This window comes from Hippichthys cyanospilos, chromosome 15 (genome assembly GCF_059441005.1).
Source record: "Hippichthys cyanospilos isolate Australia breed blue-spotted pipefish chromosome 15, RoL_Hcya_1.0, whole genome shotgun sequence".
Lineage (NCBI taxonomy): Eukaryota > Metazoa > Chordata > Actinopteri > Syngnathiformes > Syngnathidae > Hippichthys > Hippichthys cyanospilos.
The window spans coordinates 8,466,936-8,488,013 of NC_142383.1; the positions used below are offsets into that span (position 1 = coordinate 8,466,936).

Sequence of the window (21,078 nt, forward strand, 5' to 3'; positions counted from 1 at the left end):
ATGACTTCAAAAAATACTACTAAAAAAGTTTGGCGTGGACATAAATCAATGTTAGAATTCAAACTGCAACAATACTGTCAACAAAATCACTTTTTTATATTTTCATGAAACAAAGTTGTGGAAAAATGTGGGCTACACTTTTTCAGCACTGACTACATTCATAAATACTTTAAATCTTTCCCAAAAAAAAAAAGCCTACTGAATTACCAAAATGGAACAATTATTTAACCTTTGGCAAAGACTTTATTGTTTGAAAGTTGCATTCTACTACTTTGCGACGTCAAATTGAATGCTTAGTACAAAATTGAATAATTGCGTAGTAATAATTGAATCTGTCTAGCCATAGTGAGTCAAAGCAAAACATCATCTGGTATATAAACATTTGAGCAAAGTACAGATACAGATACTACCGTACTAGAATTTGTACGTTGTTACTTGCCATCACAGACCATTTCTAGCTTAGCAGTGGGTGTTAAAACCACTTAGCACGATATATTCTCCTCACTTAAGAAAAAAAGGAAAACCTCATTTATAGCTATTTTTTTCCGTATTACCTGTGCAATACAAGAGAACTTACTAATTAGAGCTGTGTTGGTACTGATTCTGCGTGATTATTTCTATAAAGTGACGCTTTCTATAGAATGGCAGTATATCTAGTGCTGATCATTAAATCCGCAAAAGGGCAACTTAATGGTGTTTTGATTGGTGTAAATAGCTAACGAGAATGAATAAATGATGATGATCACAGGGGCCATGTTGGCAGATAGATGGAGGCTGCTTGAGCAAATCAAGCGCAACATTAACTCTTGGGAAGTGAAAACGCTAATAGCTAATAGGCGTCATTACGGGACGGCTGCCGAGACAGGCGCAACCGCTCGTCTTAATCTGATGATAAAACAAGGAAGGGCCCGTGTTTACAGTGCAAAGATCAGCAGGAACGCTCCAACCCCCGCTAACCCTGATCGCGTAGCTTCCCTTCGTCCTCACGGTCCAACCACCACCCTCGAACAAAAATAAACCAGATTAGCCTAATCGCCAGACTTATCACTTCGGCCCGCCTTCGCAAGACCATAGCTGTCAACCCGTCTGCTTACTGTTGCGTGTACACTATGGAGCAGAATGGGTGGGGGCGAGCGGGAAACCCCAGTCCCCATTTAAAAAAGAACATACTTGTTATAAGTGAGATTGAAAGACTACTTCAAAGTTCACTGAAGACCACTTTATCAGACTTCCTGTGTCTTTTTGTGTTTCTGCTACGAGGGCAATCGGTAATTTGGAGTCACCATTCTATTTAGGGCGCAACACGTGTTTGGTAGCCATCCACGGCTCGACATTTGAGTGTGTTAATAGCTTACCGGTTAGGTTGCGAACCATTCACAGCAGTTACAGATCTCAATCACCTGCCAATTAGGCTAATTAACACAATGTTATTCATATTTTTAACATGTATCAATTGTTTAGTCATCATTCAAAATGAGACATCTTTTTTTTTTCTACAGGCACAGCTTACTGCATTTTAAATTGCAAACAGCATCACAGAAACTTACATTTCTGACACTTGAGGGACGTTCTTTCATATAGTAGATTCATTCATCCAAATTCTAAACGGCTTATCCTCACTCGGGTCAGTGGCTTGCTGGCGCCTATCCCAGCCCTCTATGGGCAGTAGGCGTGGAAAACCCTGGACTGTTTGCCAGCCAATCACAGGGCACTCAAAGACAAATAATCATTCACTTTCACAATTACAGCTAAGGGCAAATTAGCACCTACCGTACCTACCGTACATGTTTTTTTTAAAGTGGGACCAGACCAAAAAGCCTGGCGGGAATTCACACAGGCACGGGGAGATGATGCAAACTCCACACAGGAATGCCAAGGCAAGCTAGAGCTGAACCTGGGACCTCTGAACTGCAGACGTGCTAACCTGTCTTCCACTGTGCCACCCTCATCTAGAAGATGAGGATATGGATCGTTTGGAAAAGACTCAAATGTTTGTTTCAAAGCATGACATCCTGTATATTTTCAAGCATGGCTTCTTGAGTCTGTTTTGTGGAGTAACATGATTGACTTGGTCTTCAAATTCCTTGCTCTGAAGCGAAAAATGCCCTGGAGAACTGATAAAAACTTGAAAAAGTGAGTTATTTAACCTGTGAGCAATCCTACAGATTTTCCTATTCATGCAAAATTTTGTGAGTTTTGAGGGTGTGGAAAACCCTCAAAATATATATATATATATATTTTATAATAATGAGGAAGAAGTGATATCACTGTCTTCAGACGCGGGAGGGGGGGGATCCAAAATTAAAAATACATATACGCTTAGCGCAGATGCTAAAAATAAAGCAGCAGCTGCTGGACGACGAAGCAGATGTTGATTGAGTGTGACTGCTGAGGGGCTACCGAAACACTTCCATCCCCTCGGGCCAGATAACAGAGGAGTGCATTCTAAAGAAAAAACAAACTATCCATGATTACTTTTGTCCCTTTTAAAAAGCACATCATTCCATTTCTAACTATTTTTTTCCCGAATATTGCATAAGACTTTCCTCCCTGTTGCTGTCTGTGTATCTGGCTCTTTCTCGACTCTGCACACTTGTCCGTCGCTCTCCGACGTTAGGCAACAGCACCTTGATGCAATTGCATTTGAGTCACATCTGTTTGACAAGAAACTGCGTCAAAGACTGCAGCGTTAGCTTCTTGTGATAGCGGCACGCTGGTTAGCGGCCATATGCTTGTCACTTGTAATTAAAGCAGTTAGTTTTATGCCTGTACTTTTAACATTTCCCATTACATTAGTGATTGGCTAATTGTGCCACAGATGCGATATTTATTTCAGGGGGTGTTGAATGTTTATGGCAGGTTGTCAAATTTCGCTGCCATGCTCAACCCGCACTTGCTCATGGATATTCAAGATTTTGGCAATCCCACACTGTCCATCTGTGTAATATTCCTGGTTCAAATTTGTTGACACTGATCAAATCTGCAGAATAATTTCATTTTGAAGGTAAAAATGCCAGACTTGACCTGTGTCTTATCATTTTTCATGGTGAGTCATCAAACTTGGCTACCATGCGTCATCAGCACAGAAAGAAAATTAGCAACAGTTTGACAAATCAACATCTCCTATTCCTCAAGTATACATGGTTTAAATTTAGTAGCAAATTAGCAATCAAACATTATCTCTACTATACATGTATTTTATTTTATTTTTTTAATAAAAACAAGCTACAACTATGAGTCCACTGAGGGGTTGAATTAGGTACCAATCAAAACATTTTTTTTAGACAGTATTTTGAAATACATTATGCAAAATTCAGTAATCCTACAAAACCACTAGGACAAGTCGGTCTTAAAAGGGCACCTCAAAATAAACCTACAATGGCAAATTCAAACTGATATTTTTGTTTCAAAACAAGTTCAAAAATTATTGCCATGCTCCACTCACACAATGTTGGCAGTTTTGGAGACAAAAACTCCAAATGTTGGTCACCTGTCTCTCAAGTATACAACATACAATATATACTTCAAATATCCTTAAAAAAGGACCACCTCTAAAGCACCTGGAAATGACCCCAAAAATGGCTCGTTCATCATGAACTTTAGGAAAATATTTCAACACTCCGTGTAGAATAAATGTTTCAGGCATAACACGGCAACAGAAGGAAAAAAAAAGTAAATTTGGCTTCAAATCTACATGGTATCTGAAAGAAGAAGGAGGGAAAAAATGGAGTCTCTCGAGCGGCTAGCGTCTGGGATTTTTCGCCCCTCGGGGCCTAAGAAGAGTGAGCTACCCCCGTCAGCGAGCTGAGGCAAGGCGAGTGAGAATGCCACTCGAGGCGCGTTGTGTTCATCGTCACACAGGCGTGCGCTAAAACGCAGACGACAGGGAAGCGGGGGAAGTTTAAAAAAAAAAAAAAAAACATAAAAACAGGAGGCATCCATTATGAAACAGCGTTTTACAGTATATGCGCCACAAAGTCCATTAGACTATATTCTATTTGGTGAACATGTGTCATAATATGTTAAAGAGTAAACAGCAGGAGGGGAGAAGATGGATTTGAACACATTCTCTAGAGAGAAAAAAAATAGCAAGGGGAATGTTAATATTCCTATTAAAATAATTGGCGGAATAAGCAGATTACACCATCACTGGCGGCTCAATTCTTCAACTAACTTGCACCACAAAAAACAATATCATGCAAATGGTGCAATGATGTGCTGAATACATAGAACATTTGACGTTTCTTTCCACAAGTGCAATGATGTAAATCTTTTTTTCTTTTCTACGAGCATGAGGCCTGTTCTCATATTTTAGTAGAATTCCATGCAAAAACGTATTTGACTTTTTTCCAGCTCTAAAAATGTGAATTAAAAAATGAAAATAGGAAGCAAAGTGTTCATACATAATATGGTCATGTTTTTATTGGAAAAAATTGCTTCATGCCCTGCTATTAACCTTCAAATAATTGCTTATCAAAATGATAAAATTACTTTTCAAATGAAGTTGTTGATTAGCAAAACCTACCAAAAAAATTAAAGTCTTGCATCCTTTTATAATAAAGACAAGTGAGTGCATAATTCAACTTTTAAACCAGGAAGACGGAAATGCAGCTGCTGTCTTGTGTAAAAAGCAAATGGCTGCTGTTACTGTTGTCATTGTGTGCGGAAGAAGATGCCCATGGAGCTTCTAAGCCTTGATGAAAAATGCACGAGTGAAGCGTGAAGAGTGGCGAGCAGTGCAGTCACTGTTGCGTACAAGAGTACTCTGCACCTTCGGACAGCACATTTGCTCCCATGCAGTGAAATTGTATCCTTTCTGCACTTTAAGCAAGCTCTATCTATCAAAGTGAGGCCTTTCAAGGTCCAAATGGAAAAGGTAAGTGTAGCTACTCACTAATAGTGTCTGAAACATGATCCGGTGAGTCTTTTGTTGCAAATAAAAAATAAATTAGTCTCAATGGCATTCATTTCAGCCACAAACATATCATATAGTCACCAAATAAGTGTTTCTATGTGTCATTCATTCACCGTATAAAATGACATTTTTGCAATGAGTGTCGTGATCAGAAAAAGCACGTCATTGCACCATTAAACACAACGCCGCTTCTCGCCGTGTCCTTGTTGTAGCTCGCAGTGAAATCAGACCTTTTGTTTGCTGTGACGCACGACGGCGACGCCACCCGCCCACCGCAAACTTCTTCTCAGTGAGACTTTAAACATCCACAAGCGGTTGCAGCACTCTGCAATGTTTTGATCATCACAATCACAAAACCTGAGCTAACGCACCAGAGAACGTATTGATTGCCGAGAATGTGTCCGATTGTGTACAACTGGTTATCGATTTATCATGTCTGGCGTAAATAAAGCAAAACATCCTCCTCGGCCACGAAGAGTTGTGACAGTGGTGGGGTTTTAGACCAGTACTTCTCAAATGGGAATATGGATACCCTTGAGAGTACCTGAAGGAAGTCCAGGGGGTCCTCCAGATTTTAAATAAAACAAACATGCAAAAATCTTTTAAAAATCACACTTTAACTTGAATATTTTTTTCTGTGTACAAATATTTATTCATAATGATTTCTTTTTGAGAACAGGTCTGACACTGTATGTTGATTATTTTTTCGTGGTTAAATATTTATTAAAATTAGGTTAATTATATTTTTGTGAACAGAGCTCTACTTTAATCCCAAAAGAGGACTGTTTATGTTTTACTGTATATTTTCAGTGGACAAATATTTATTCATAATAACCTTTTTGAGAGCAGGTCTGACACTTTGTTGATTTTTTTTTGTGGAAAAATATGAATAAATACTTAAATTAATGACTTATTTTTGTGAACAGATCTCTACTGTAATCCCAAAACAGGAGACTTTATGTTTAATATTTTTCTGTGGTCAAATAATTATTTATAATTTCTTTTTTAAAAACAGGGCTGACATTTTATGTAGATTTTTTTTTTTTTTTTAATCAAGAATTAAGTTATTTGTTTTTGCTCTCTTCTATGATCCAAAAGAGTACACTTTATGTTGATAATTTTTTTGTGGACCAATATGAATGAAATTTGAAAGGGTCTAAAGTTGAATAAATAAGACACTAATGGCCTGTTTAAAGTCTTTTTTTTTTCTTAACCCAAAAATGCTTTGCACTGGTTTAGGGTTACTTGGCTGAAAACCTATTTCACAGAGGGTACATCACTAGCTGCAATGCAATACTATTATTTTCAAGGTTCCAAAAATACTGATAACGCAATAATTAATTTAATAACTTTTGATAACGATTAATCGTTAAGATACATTTGTGTAGGAATGTTCAATATTTAAGCTACTCAACAGTATAAGACACTGATGAGCTTTTTTTCCCCCCCAAAGAATATGCATCAACATCAGCTTTACTGTGAAAAATAATTATGACAGCAAACACAAGAACTTTCCGTTTATGTTGATTATGGAGCTGGACGAGCGAGTTTTACTACATTTCTCGTGAGGACAAGTCCATTACATTGTGAAAGCCAGTCGCCTGCATTTGGACTGAATTCCATTTGTTTTTCCAGTGCCTGTGTGAAGGATGAATCCCAATGAGGTCATGAATTTAATTTGTGTCTCAGTAGCATCACACTTGAGTTAGTTACACCATTTGCGTCACTGTGGAGCTACGAAGGACCAAACGGATGACTATTTATTGCTCCAACACAAAATACAAATAATGAAAATTAGCAATAAATTTGAGCTTACGAGTCCACCAGAGGCATAAGAAAGGCAGTGTCAGTCAGAAACCTCTCGTCGAGCGTTCAGGTAGCCTTGCTTTTTCTTTTATTCGGTTGTTTTTGCAGTTTTGGACATGACAGAAGCAATCGCACATAGACATTCAAATTGACGCCCATCTTTGAACTTCTTTCAAATTGACAGTGCAATAACAAGTAAAAAAAAAAATACTCAGTTACTGGTAACAAATGGAGAAAGGCGGATGTAACAAATGGTGTATAGCAATCACCATGTTTTGTTGTTTAAAAAGATAGTCATAATAAACATAAGGTTAATCGAATTATTAAAAATATTGCTAAATGCAGCCCTGTTGTTAGCATTTTGACCCATTTTGACCCTAATACTACAAATGGAAAAGAGCTATTGAGAGAAAAACGTAGATTGAGAAAATAAATAAATCTATAAATACGTCCATTTGTGAATGCCTGTGGTATAAATAAAGTGAACGCATTTTGTGGACACATACAAATGTGTTTTGTTCAAGAATTTAGTATGAGTTCAAACATAGTTTTCATCATTGCAACATTTTCTCAACTTCTTGATGAAATATTTAACGCAAGAAGTTGCAATACCCGTCACTGTATTGCTTGACAGCTAGCAAAATCTAAGCTAATACTTGAGAAATTATTTACTTGTAAAGAATTGATAAATATTAACTTAAGGAAAGAAGGCTGGAAAGGCAAAATGGAGCTGACGATTTGGCTGAAACGAGCACTGCTATTGAGTTGCGTTCTTGTTGATGTTGATTCATATTGAGCTTAAGTCTACCTTGTCTAATGTGCTGTCTTGGACTTGGCGGAACGTGCGCGCTGCTGATTGCAACAACGACTACTCGAAGCAGTGTGTTCCCTCAAGAGAATTCAAATGTTGTTCATATTGATCTATGGTGCCTTTCAATCTACTTGATCTATTTTACTGCCTTGGTGCTGTCGGACTGCATACTGCTGTAGCGGACAAGGCTACTTCAGGCAATGTAACTGGGCAAAGAAATAAATACGACCAAATATGGTATCTTGTAGCGCCTTACATCAAGTGTTGTTTTTTGTTACGATTCAATCTACTTAATGTATTCGACTGCCGTGTATGGCCTCATGCTGCTGATTGCAAAAAACGCTATTGGCAAAGTAGTTGGGCAAACCCAACTTCTGTTGTTTATCTTGTGTTTAATTCTACTTAGGCTGATCTATTGCCACGGAGGACATGCTGCTGATTGCAGAAATGAGTACCCAATGAAATAAGTTCCATCAATGCAAACCAAATGCTGTATGTATTGATTTATGTTGACTTTCCGTCGCCAAGGTTTAAATACCGCCTTGTTGTTGGCTCCTCAAGGCAATGTAAGTTGCCTTCATTGGTTGTTGACCTATGCCATTCAATACAGTACACTTGACCTATTTGACGTCGATTTTGGGCCACGTGAAGCTGTCTTAAATTATGACAGCTCAATGCAAAGTACTTATGCAAAAACTAAATTTCCACATTAAAAAAAAATTCTTTCTTTAAGTCTACTCCTACTCTCTCGTCTTGGCAGCACACACTGGTGATTGCAGGAATACTATCAGATCAAATATGTTCAGAACATTAGAGTTTTAAAGGGCAAGTCTATTCAAAGGATTTCCTTATAATAATATATGCTATGCTATTTTATGAATCAAAGCACAATGTTTTGATTAATATTGTGTTCATGGAATATGAATTAAGCAAAAAAATCCACCTGTTTTTATCAATGTCAGGGCACGGCCATTTTGTCACTAGTTGTCGCCTGAGAATGACAGCACAGTCGATTAGGATTTACTATAGGTAACAACCGATCATGGTCCTCCCTCAATTTTCTCATATGACATTTGGAAGATAAGATTGGGCATTACCTGAGCCACTGTCATGTCAACTGAAGTATAAAAATGGCCGAGCCGTGAGGTAAAAGAAAAGTGCATTTCGTTGCTTAATTTATATTCCAACGACAACATTATTTCAGTATGCACAAGCATGGAATATAAAGCTATGCAAACCGCTACACTGCAATAAAAATAAACAAACAAAAAAAACCCTCTGGATTAATTGCAACTAACAAAATGAAATAAAAGTAGTGTGTCATGAACGGGCAAAAAAGATTAGTTGTGCGACCGAGCCGGTGCGTGCCACCCTGAGGCGACGCGGTTTGATAGATCCACACACTGACGTGACGCATCGCAGACCCAAACACGCACACATACACACACAAAGACTTCACATCCAATCACGTTGCACCACAGGAAACACACACTGTGTGTGTCCTGCCACTAAATGGCATTTGAGCGAACATGCTAATGAGGCCAGGCTGCTTCTTCTAAATGTCACAGCCTGGCATGTGTGATCTATGCATTGTGTACTCTTGCTAAGATTCGCCGCGTCTGTAGAATTAAGTGGATGTATCCGGTCCTTTAAATAGAACACAGATTGACTACATGAACTCCAAAATGCTTAATTTAGCATCATTTTACAGACTGTAATTTATAGCAACTACAGGAGGAAATCAAAGTAACAAACACCTTCCTTATCATGAGTCAGCATTGTGCACCTTCGTTCACATGAGGCATGTTGACGACAAAGACAACGTGGCGCTTGGGAACCTCTGCTAAGGCTCAACAACCCAATATTATTCCCTGAGAACATGGTAAAAACAATGTTGATTGAGTATTGATTGTAGAATAGAATTCCCAACGCAATTAAGTGAATAAACACAAATATGAGTAGCAAATCTAAGACATATCAACTTATGTTAAACTTTGTTACTAGAGCAAGAAATGATCCCAATTCTATCCATCTCAGTGGGCGGCCATTTTGACACTTGCTGTCAACTGAAAGCTGCATTACAAGTCGCTTAGGTAACGACCAATCACAGCTCACCTGTTTTTCAACTTTGGTCGTCTGACAATTGCTTGTTACCTGAGCAAGTGTGATTGTCATTTTCAGTCTACAATATGCGGCAAAATGGTCGCCCGCTGACTTAAATAAAAGTGGGTGGATTTTGCTGCTTAACTTGTATTCCACGAATATTAATCAGAATTCCCTACTTAGATGAGTAAAGATGCATAGATCATATTGTCACAAAATTATTTTACTTGATCGAGTCTGCAGCCTCATTCTGGTCAGACCACATTCTGTTGATTGCAGAGGGCAATGTGCAAGTTATCTGGCAAACAAATGAAAATATGACCACTAATCAACCTTGTTTCTTTTCATTTGATTCATTCAAGGTGTATCATCTGCCTCGTTGACAGATTGCACCCCGCTGATTGCTGAAATGCCGATTTACAAATGCACTTGGTCAATACTTGTACTCGAATACTTGACCTCTGTGCCATTTATATGGTATTCTGTTACCTTTCAATCATTTTGCCTTCTACTGTCTATTTTTTTTTACTTCAGGAGCAGACTTTATAATATGTTCTATGCCCCCCGCTACTTTACCCAGTTTTCTGCTTAATATCGCGTTCATGGAAAATGAATAAAAAAACAAAATCCATCATTTTTATCCACCTCGGGTAGCGGCCGTTTTGTCACTTGCTATCGCCTGAAAATGACATCACACTTGCTCAGGGCTCAAGTAACAAGCAATCATGACTCATCTATTTTCTGGGTTAGGTTATGTGACATTCGCAAGCTGAGCTGTGATTGATTGTTACCTGACCTCTGAGTAACTGGCCGCCTCCCAAGATGGATAAAATAAAGAAGTAAATAAATAAAAGAGGTGGATTTTGCTGCTTACTTTATATTCTACAAACACAATAATCATCAAAATCCCATGTTTTGATGAGTGGAGCGGTATAGAATATAATATTGTAAAGATAATTTAGAGGCTCTATTGTATTTCTCATAATTCAAAACTGTCTTATGTTAATTAATGTTGCCTTTTAATCTAGTTAAGACACACCAATCTATTTTATGTTCATATCAGAACAGCTGCTTAACACAGCCTGGTTAAGCGAATAAGCTAAATTTGTGATGATTTTTGCATATTCCCGCTAAGGAGGTCCAAACTATGACTGCTGCCTACTTTTCACAACTTAACCGGGGGACTTTTTGTTTGTTTGTTTGCACCAACAAAAAGCTGAGTCATGGAAAGACAGACAATCAGCACCTTTGCTGTGTGTTTACATAAGCAAGCTCAAGTGTGTGTGTATGTGTGTGTGTGTTCAGAAGACAGTCAGACAATACTTCACTGGAGGGCAAATGCAGTCGCTGTAATGCAGTTAAGAGTCATTTAGATACTTGGCTCAGCTGGCTCACATTTTCCCCTCTTACGGATCAATTGACCGAGCAGCAGTAAATCTCTTAAATAACAGCTAAAGATCTGAATCACCTTCATCCAACGCAGTCTAATAAATCACGCTGTCCTGATGCAATTTCGACACCTATCTCTAGATCAGTCCCCAAATTGGCAACGATAAGTAATCCACCTTAACCGGAAAACACACCGTAATATGTTTACAGCGACAACTGGTGGGCGAAAACCTTCATGGAGTTAAAAAAAAAGGGGGGGGGGGGCATGAAGCACGAGCATGAACTATCGGCAAGGAGTTACATCTGTGAGGGATTACAATGATGAAATCAGAGTCAGAGGTGAAAGGATGTGAAAAATGAGTAAATAATAGAAATCAACTTGTGAATTGCTATTTTATTGCCTTACGTGGTAAGCAAAAATTGTAGCATGAAACGGGCACTATAACTCGTCGGTTTTGTCTCCTGCTGTAGTGGTTAGCATCTTAATTAGCTTGAAGATTTTACATGAAAATTAAAGCTGCACGTCACAAAAGGTGACTAAACATTTCATTGTCATGTCATTCATAACAGTGAAATTAAAATGAAGAATGCATTACAACATTCTGTCTGTTTTCATCTCCTGCCATAAACCTTGATTATGAGTCACAATCTGAATAAAGCTTTGTGATTGCTCGCTTAGTCGGGTCAAGCTGTGCTAAGAAAAAATCACCAATTTTGCGGGACATGCCAAAATTCTGACACTTAACTTCAAAATGTTCGCCATGTTTTCAAATGTCAACACCTGCCTAAAATAGATGACTTAATCAGCACAAGTGGGAAATTATTGGTGAGAATTATTGGGTCAAGTATAGAAGCAATCAATTATGTTTCCTGTTTTGTGAATCCATTTTTATTTGCTATGGGTTATTATAGAAGCATCTAAAGTGCTCATTCCATGTCATTTAGACATTTCCATAAAGATGGTAGCCACTTATCATGTTGCTACTGTCATTTATCTAAAGAACATTGGCACCGTCTAACCAGCAGAGATAATTACAGTTTATTGAATCTGAATATGTGCCACAAAAAAAAATCAAATAAAAATGGAGAAATGCTATTGGACGAGCTTATCTGTCTGTCATTTGTCCCTCTGGATAAAGTGATAAAATGGTCAGAAATGAACAGGCGCAGAGGTAAAGGTAGCCACATTGTTCATAAAATAAAAATATGTTGCAGTTATCTTTCGAGCAAAAACTACTATCCATGAAGTTAGGAGGATAAAATAGAAAACTCAGTCAGGAGTCAGGAGTAAATCAACTGTGATAAAAAGGTGAGTATTTAAAAAAAAAGAAAAAACCTTTTAGGGATCCAAACACTAATTCCCAAACTCAGTCAGTTGCCCTCCTTGGAAAGTAAGAAAAATTTGCCTCCAACATCCATTTCGGCAATTGTTATGAAATTTGTGGCCGTGTCTCACAATGGGACACATCTAAAAGTTACAAACCATCTTTAAAGCTGCCATTTTGGGGTAATTTGCTTTTGCTGTCCTTTGATTGAGCATGCCAATTGAGCTCGCCCATCGGAAGAAGACAGATGGATGACATTAAAGTGCCAAGCTTTTTTTTTTTTTTTTTGTTTTTGCCTGTGCCATCTATTAGAGGTGGAGCATGATGCAAGAAAAACGGCGTTAGTTTTTACACTCCCCCACCACACACACACATACCCACATACACACATTTATTTTAACTTAGGATCATGAAAACGGGTGAATATGTTTATCATATACAAAGAGGTCCCAAGGATCCATGCCCAAAATTGTACAGGAAGTCATCCATCTTGGTATAAGGCAGTCTTTTTGGGTGAATTCCATGGCTTGTACTTTGACAAATTGTTGAAAGGCAATTTGCCCAATGAGCCCCAATTTGCAGCAGGTATCCATAACTTTCAAGGCTATTTTGTCAACGGTATCTAATGTGGCCAGAGTACATCGTGAAAATGTGATGATCAGTTCGAAGATCCAACATGAATTACCGTACTACTGCTGCAGCTGTTTACACTGCGAGGTCCGCCTCATCTCAAAAGATATTATGTTAGACTATCAATGGTAGCATAAACCATTATTAGCCATTACGTATAGATTTTGGAGCACAATAGAGGCAGACAGATTGAGGCCGGATGTGGAAAAAAATGGTAAAGCTTCTCCCGAGGGGGGCCACTTTGCTGCCACCAACCCAACCTGAGCCCATGCGGCTGAGCTGGGATATGGCAGCAGGCCTGATGCTGATGTTGCTGCTGGTGGTGGGAGTTATGAGCCAGATGTGCCAGCAGTCACATTGGCTACACTACAGTTAATTTTACTGTATATTCACCCCACCTACCCCTCAAAAAGAGACAAAGGGCAGCCATTTTGCCAATGCTCAAGATTATGCCGTGACCGGGGTAAGGTCGTTTAGATCATTAGCGTCCCTATTAGGGGAATTTTAAATGAAAACGGCGAGGGGGCAAGAATGTCCTTGAAAGCATTGTCTGTTGGGGAAAAAAAATATTATTATATGACATTTGCTAACACCTTCAAAAGTAATACTGGCCAATCACATAACAGTAGTCCAGGAGTCTTTCCTGCCAGCACTTAAAGAGGAGCCATGACAAACATCTTCTTTACAATAATAGATTAATATTGCGTTTGAGAAATATGTATAATTTATTTCGCCGCCATTGATGATGATAGTTATCAAAGATACAGACAACTATCGGTGTCAAGGCAGCGAAGGAGTTAAGCAACAAATTTTGTCCATTTGAGGGTGAGGCCATTTTGCCAATTGCTGTTAAGTGAAAATGGTGTCACTGTTGCTCAAGGCTCAATTTTGCAGCAATCACTGCTCACGTGTTTTCGGCGTTTGGCCATGTGATGTTCCAAGGCTGAGCAGTGAGCCCTGAGTAACTGTGATGTCATTTTTGGACTTTGGCTTTATCAAAATGTGGCAAATGACAAATGAGATTGATGATTGTTATAGTTGTAACCCACTTGAAGCAGATGTTATTGTTTTTCTTTAAAAAAAAAAAACTACAATATTCAAACAATGAAGGGAGCAAATATGGAGTTGAAGGCAATGTTGATATTTTGAGGTTTTATCGCTGTGAGCCAAGCGTGAGTCATCCAAGACGGCCTGTTACGAAACACTGTTCAAATTTGTCCTCCGAAGGCCACCGTATCACCTTTTAAGTCCATCTGAAATAAACAAACATCAGTTTCCAACTTCCTCTCTTTTCTCTCGCTCGCTCTTTTTTTTTAATCCTTGTTTGTTTTACTCGGCGTGTCGAATGAGCAGTCAACCGCTCTGCACGACCTTCTCTGCGTAAGCTGCAATTTCCCTGAGCGCTGCACATCGCCATAATTACGTGCGAGCAAACAAACGAATGAATGATTGAGCACACGCGTGTGTGCATGGCGGTTTTTCGCTCGCTAACTCCAGCCCACCGGCTCTACTCTGCCTGGAAACTGCCGGCATGAACGACCATTATTCTGGGAGGCATTGGCAGGGAATTCCAGAATAATGAAGCTCATCATCTGTTTTGGCCTCAACCCATTGGGAATCATCAGTCACAAGCAGGGATAGGCAAAATAATCAGTTAATGATTATTTAGTTGATGATGAATCGTCTTTTGATGGGTCGAAATGGAGCGCATTCACGGAGTAGTTTTCTCAAGAAGTCCAAGGTAACGTGATCTTCAGAAGCTACTACTCGGTAGACAAAACCTACTCGATTCACGCATGGTAACAGGAGTGTAGAACACTCAGAGACTTTATCTCCTTGAATCAATTCTTGGTATTGTGCATTGCAAAATATGAGTCCATTTTTAGTCCAAAATGCTACCTTTTTTTTGGTGCTGCCAAAATGCCAATTTATTAAGTAAGTATTAATTATTTATTATTTACTTATTTATTAAATAAGTATTAATTTAAAACATTTGAATAATAAAATATCAAAACATTTGGAGAGTGAGGTTCAAAATAAAAAAAAGTTTACGAAGAGCGTGTAGTGAGCTACTTTACGCAATAGTAAGAATGTGTAAAAATGCATGATGTTTTTTGTATGTTTCATTTGATTATTTATGATCTTGACTTCTTTTACAATTGGACATTGTTTGACTGGCAAACACGCTTAAACGTACAAGTACATTCAAACATGTTTACAATTATTTTCGAATGCATTTTAAGTATGTTCCAGCATATTTTCAAATATGTTGGAACATACTTGCAAATATTTACCAACATATGTGTGGGCTAAATGCTACAAAGAAATAGCATGTATTCCTATAATGCAGTGCTTCTCAGTTGTATTTTGCCAAGTCCCCCTGAGGAAAGCAAAAACCTTTCGTGCCCCTACCCCACTCGATATACTGACTATAAATAAGATTATTATCTATAAAAATTATATATTTTTTAACATTAACGAAAGAAAAAAGCTTTGATGCCAAAAGTGCCTGAACTAAAAAAAAAAAAAAAAAAAAAGACAATTCTTATTCTATTGCAATAATACTTCACATGACAAAAATAAAGCCTTTTCCCTGAATGTATTTGAAAACACCTGTATTTGAATATATGTTCTAAGATACTGGTAAATATGTTTAAAGAAGTTGCTATTATGCATATGCCAAATTGGCTGATTCGTGCTTCCGTACCTTTTCATCAATTAACCATATTGATTCTATTACTGTACTCCGTTAGCATAAATTACTAAACAGATATATTACACTCAATATGTACACATCATCCAATATTTACATGATATCAGATCCACGCTAAATCTAGCAGTATTACAGGCTAACTAGTACATGAGACTTTCTCTTTTTCCAAGGGTACTGTCATGTAATAATAGCAAAAAGGAGCGAGTTTCAGTCTGATTTGACTGAGCGAGAATCTTGATGAGGCAGATGGAGCAAAGAGGTGGTGACAAAGTGAGGAGGGGGTTAGCAGTGACGGACAGTGACGTGCATGCCGGATGACAACTTATCGTCCACTTCAGAGTGGCTGACTGACTAACCGAATGGAATTGACGACAGTCCACTGCATTCGAAAATCTGTTTGTTCTCTCCCTTTAAAGCACAAATCCTTTATGCAACATAACCGCATACGACAGCTTGGAATTTTTCCACTCTGCCCTCACAGCAGCTCCTGCGGATATGTCGGATCCATTGTTGTGTTGGCATGCAGGATGTCGAGAGCTACGACACCTTGACGCCTCCATTTTATTTCTAGCTGTACTCTTCGTTATTGAGATAAGAAAAAAACACTTCCGTGAAGAAGAGCCATCCGTTCCTTCATTCATTAAGCATGGTATTTGTTTGTGGTTGTGGCCTGTACCACCTCGCTGTCCTCCCACAGACTCCGAGTGGCTCATCTGGAATGCTAATCAGCTTCCCACATAGCCAGCATGCCCAGCACATGGCAGCAGTGCAAAAGGCAGACCCCCCCCCCCCCCCCCCCCCCCCCCCCCACACCACCAAAACGATCAGCTGAAACACTGTACACCACTAGTCTTTCTTGACTTTTTCAATAATACTGAATACTGTATGTGCAGGTAAACCAAGCTATGATATCCAGTGCTACACACAACACTGCTTTGGTATATCTGATTTAATACACAGCTATGGTATAACCAGCATCATACACAGCTACGGTATATTCAACTGTAAACATGTGAGTACAATCCTCTATGTCTAACCCGATATGTAGGGAGGGTATATACAGTACATCTAAAATCTGCCTGCCTGTCAATCTGTATGTCGCTACGTTTCCATCTTTCCAGAAAGTTTTCCCTACCCAAGATGTTAACCAATAAATTTTGGAAACGGGCTGCCTTAGTGGTTTTTCAACACTTTCTACTTCAATGATCAGCGTCACAGGAGCTTGAAATTGAACTTGCGGACCAGTACTTTTATCTGACGCAGACTCATTTACAGCTGACGTTTAGCTTAGAAAAAAGCTACAGACTTAACACCGCAGTCATTTGGAGCCCTGGATCAATGTCCGGCCATGCGGAACGTGCGCACTGAAAGGATGTCAACCTACGGTGTGATCTGCATGACAACAACAACAGTAACAAACAAGGCACATGGTGAGACAAGGACACTGAGGATAAGGGGAGAATTAAAAATACAGTGCTGTAGAGGAATAGGTATTCTAGACAGCAGTGGCCATCCCCACCAATTAGTCCACTTAGACAAATAAATGCCTCCCTTTTCCCAACGTAAGCCTAATTATCTCAAATGAGAGACACTAATGTTAACACCTGGGCATCTAAAAATCAGTTTGCATGAGAAAAGGTCCTCGCCCCGTGTTCATGAATTAATGCTCCTGGATAGATTATGCATCATTGAATAATATATAAAATGTTTTAAAAAAATAACGGTATAGTGTAGTTTGGGATTACTGTATTCCTCGATTTTACCCCGAAATAGAAAAGGAAATCCTGCAATAGTATGGCATGGCAACATACGCCAGGATATATCCAGGAAGAATATCACTGACGTCGGGACGAAACGTCCAATTAATGTTTTCAAAAATCTATACTTATAGTCATTGTACAGGTGTGTGTCTTATTTTTACACATTAAACACAAAGCGTTGAAGATGCCTTGCTGTTTTTGTCGATGCAATATCGTTTTGGGGTTCTCCTGAAAAGTAATGTTTTTGGAGATATGGGAATTTTACCCGATACTGGCGAAATGTGCTTTTAGTTTGTCCGGCATAATGCACTACGGCAATGGTGACCAAGTGTGGCCCTCGAAAGTCACAATTCAGTTTTCGATGTTTCCCTTCCACCAATACACCTGATTCAAATGATTAGTTCATCAGTATTCTTTGCAGAATCCTGATAATGACAGAAAAGTGGCTGGATTGTGGCTCTCAATGACCGGACTTGGCCAACCCTCCACTACAGCATAAAAACATGCGGCCAGAGTATTGAAATAATACACGGCTGCAGTATCATTCACATAATGCAGTACATCCGGCACAAGAAGCATCTTAGGTATATGCATCAATATGTTGTTGGCGTGAGGTGGAATCCTCTCATCTCCAGAAACTTCACACCTCAAAAATGGTAAGTTTGTTCAACCAAAAGTTAGCAAGCGAGTTTCAACCCTTTAGACGGGTCAATAACAAAATAAATAAAGAACACCCACACGTGTGGACGTAAATATTTTTAGGGGAAAAAACAAATTAATTTATCAAAAACCTTACTTAAAAATTTGGCCTGACGCTGATGATATGCTGCAGTATATTCAGCACAATATGTGGCTAATATAACATAAATGTTCTGCCCCCATACTCTCACTTCAGCCAAATTTGGTTCACCTTGTAAAAAGTGTGGATGTCGCTGCGTTGGGTATATGTATCCCAATTTGCAGCAATGATATACCGCAGCAACACAAACTGGCAACAACTCAAACCGGCGACCGTAATCCAATGTGACACACAACACCATATCTAACAGTAAATCCGACAGCATAGCCGCCATAACACACGACTACTTCATACCCAGCATAATTTGATACTGTGGTTTATGTGGTACGATGCGCTATGGTGTATCAAGCACAAATCCGTACTTAGGTATATCACGATATGCATCTTTGCAATGAAACGTGATTACAATACATCTAAAAGGACACACATCTTGGGTACATCTGACAAGAACTGCTACACTACATACTGTATGTCATGCTCACTACAAGCCTATCGGGTGGTATAACCGGGATGATACATGGCTTTGGTGTCTTACCATATTACATAATGTGATAGTGATACCATACAAGGCTATGGTATGTTCATCAAGATATGCTAAATTATATCCAGCACAATACGTGGCTATGGCACATGCTGTATGATACATGGCTACAGTAAAACCCCCACAATGCTAAACCCCATGATAGTTCTGTCATGGTACACATCTACAGCATATATATGTATACGAACTCCACCACCAAGCGCTCGACTATAAAGTATATTTGTGTTAGTGTGCTCACACTCTTAAGACCACACTGGGCCCACATTGGGCCCCAAAGGTCGCATACCCACCTCCTCCCACTGATGTATGTATCGGATGAGCCGAGACAGTCTCAACAGACGCAGCAGACTTAGGATCTTGGTAAAGCGGACGATGCGAAGGGCACGCGCTGTCTTGTACACCTCGGAGTCAAAGCCTTTCTCCACGATCAAAAAGATATAATCCACCGGTATGGATGACAGAAAGTCTACCACGAACCAGCTCTTCAAGTAGTTCATCTTGATGACCTTGGGGTCCAGAATGATCTCAGAGCTCTCCTCGTTCACGATTCCCGTCCTGAAGTTCATGACCAGGTCCACCAGGAAGATGGTGTCCGAGGCCACGTTGAACACCAGCCAGGTGGTGGTGGTCTGCTCTGAGAAGAAGGTTATTCCCACAGGAATGATGATTAGATTCCCCATCATCATGATGAGCATTATCAAGTCCCAATAGAACCTGCAGAGACGGGCACATGACACATGAGTGAACATTTAAAGTCAACTTCAAAAATGAGCAAAACTGCAAATTTGGGTGAAAAAATGATAAAAAAAAAAAAGGCTTTCTCACAAACAGAATCCACACCATCTGCAGTCTAGGTAAATAAAAGCCCATGCCACTAAATACGGAAGTACAGTCTGGCATAGACCAATACACTACAGGATATCCAGCTTATAATCTTATATATATATATATATATATATATATATATATATATATATATATATATATATATATATATATATATATACATTATTATATGTTTTTATTTTTGGTTTACAAAAAAAAAACTATTGAAACAGACATTTTTAGGGGTTATTTGGAAAACTGAATTGGACATATGCCTACAGCATATCTGGCATGATGCGGAAATGTACATCCAGTACAATACTAAATGACAAATGGCTACCGTATACGTATTCTACATATTATAGCTATGATACATCAAGCATGACACCCGCCTACAGAATAAATGACTGCGGCATATTCATCAAGATATGTTCCACTATTAATGTCATGATACACTGCTTTAGTGTATCCTTTCACCATACATGGTACAGTAGACACTGAGGATGTCTGATACAATTTTTTTTCAAATTGACACCAGTGGGCGTTCTCAAACTTTCAGTAGTCACTAATATCAATACCAAGCACTGATACCTCTAATACTTTTAATATGTATAAAAATATATGACACTGATGATTTTGGAGACGGATCTAAATATATCGCAATACATAAAATGCAATGTCATTTGAAAAAAAAAAGCAGGAAATGAATGCCAATTTTCTATTCTTCTTACTATACTACTGGTATTGACTTGCATCAAGAGTACCGATTACATGGTATCATTAGTTTCCCACCCCTACTCAACAAGATACATACATAAAGGCCTCGGTGATAGTTAAAAATGTTTCAAGATCTATTTTATTTATTTTATTTTTAGATTCATGTATATTTTCGACCAGACGGAAACATTGCAGAATTTAGATTTTTTCTTTAAATATATTTGACCTAAAAAAGATCACAACTATAAAAAGTCAAATGAAATGGTTAATTTAGAGACGAAAAATGTCCTATGTGTGGTAGCAAACTATCAAAACTACTGTAATATTAGTACAACCTTTCCCGAATAACAGTACAGATGGCATTTTATCCTGGAGCATCTATGACGGACGATAATTCTGCCTCGCAGTAAGAGAGCCAGCCATTGGTCCAGGCGATGTTTGAGGCCCTGCAAGCAACTCGCCAGCCCCTCTGAAAGTCCCCAGAGCACCGATAAGGTCTGAAAATAGATGCTTTCAGGCATTCTATCTAGCAGCGACTAAAAACTCCCCTCTGACGCCATCCTCTGAGGGTGAAAATCGACTAGCCGGCTGGCTAGCTGGCAGGCCGCCTGCACTTGTGCTGGCAGTCTGAACCGGCAGTAATGGATCTCTTTGAATTAATTAAGCCGTGGCCTCGGCTTCATAAATACCCGCAGATCGCGTGTCCGATAATTGTCTTCGCTTAAAGCAAAACAGCGGCCCTCC

General features: G+C 38.9%; 1 protein-coding gene across 1 annotated transcript in view; it reads right to left on the reverse strand.

Moving 5' to 3' along the window:
* Positions 1–21,078, reverse strand: part of hcn1 (hyperpolarization activated cyclic nucleotide-gated potassium channel 1) — an 82,403-nt gene that overhangs the window by 52,319 nt on the left and 9,006 nt on the right. The window contains exon 2 of the mRNA XM_088435139.1: positions 19,083–19,506. Coding sequence (XP_088291265.1) covers positions 19,083–19,506 — 424 coding nt within the window. The remainder of the gene's footprint in view (positions 1–19,082; positions 19,507–21,078) is intronic.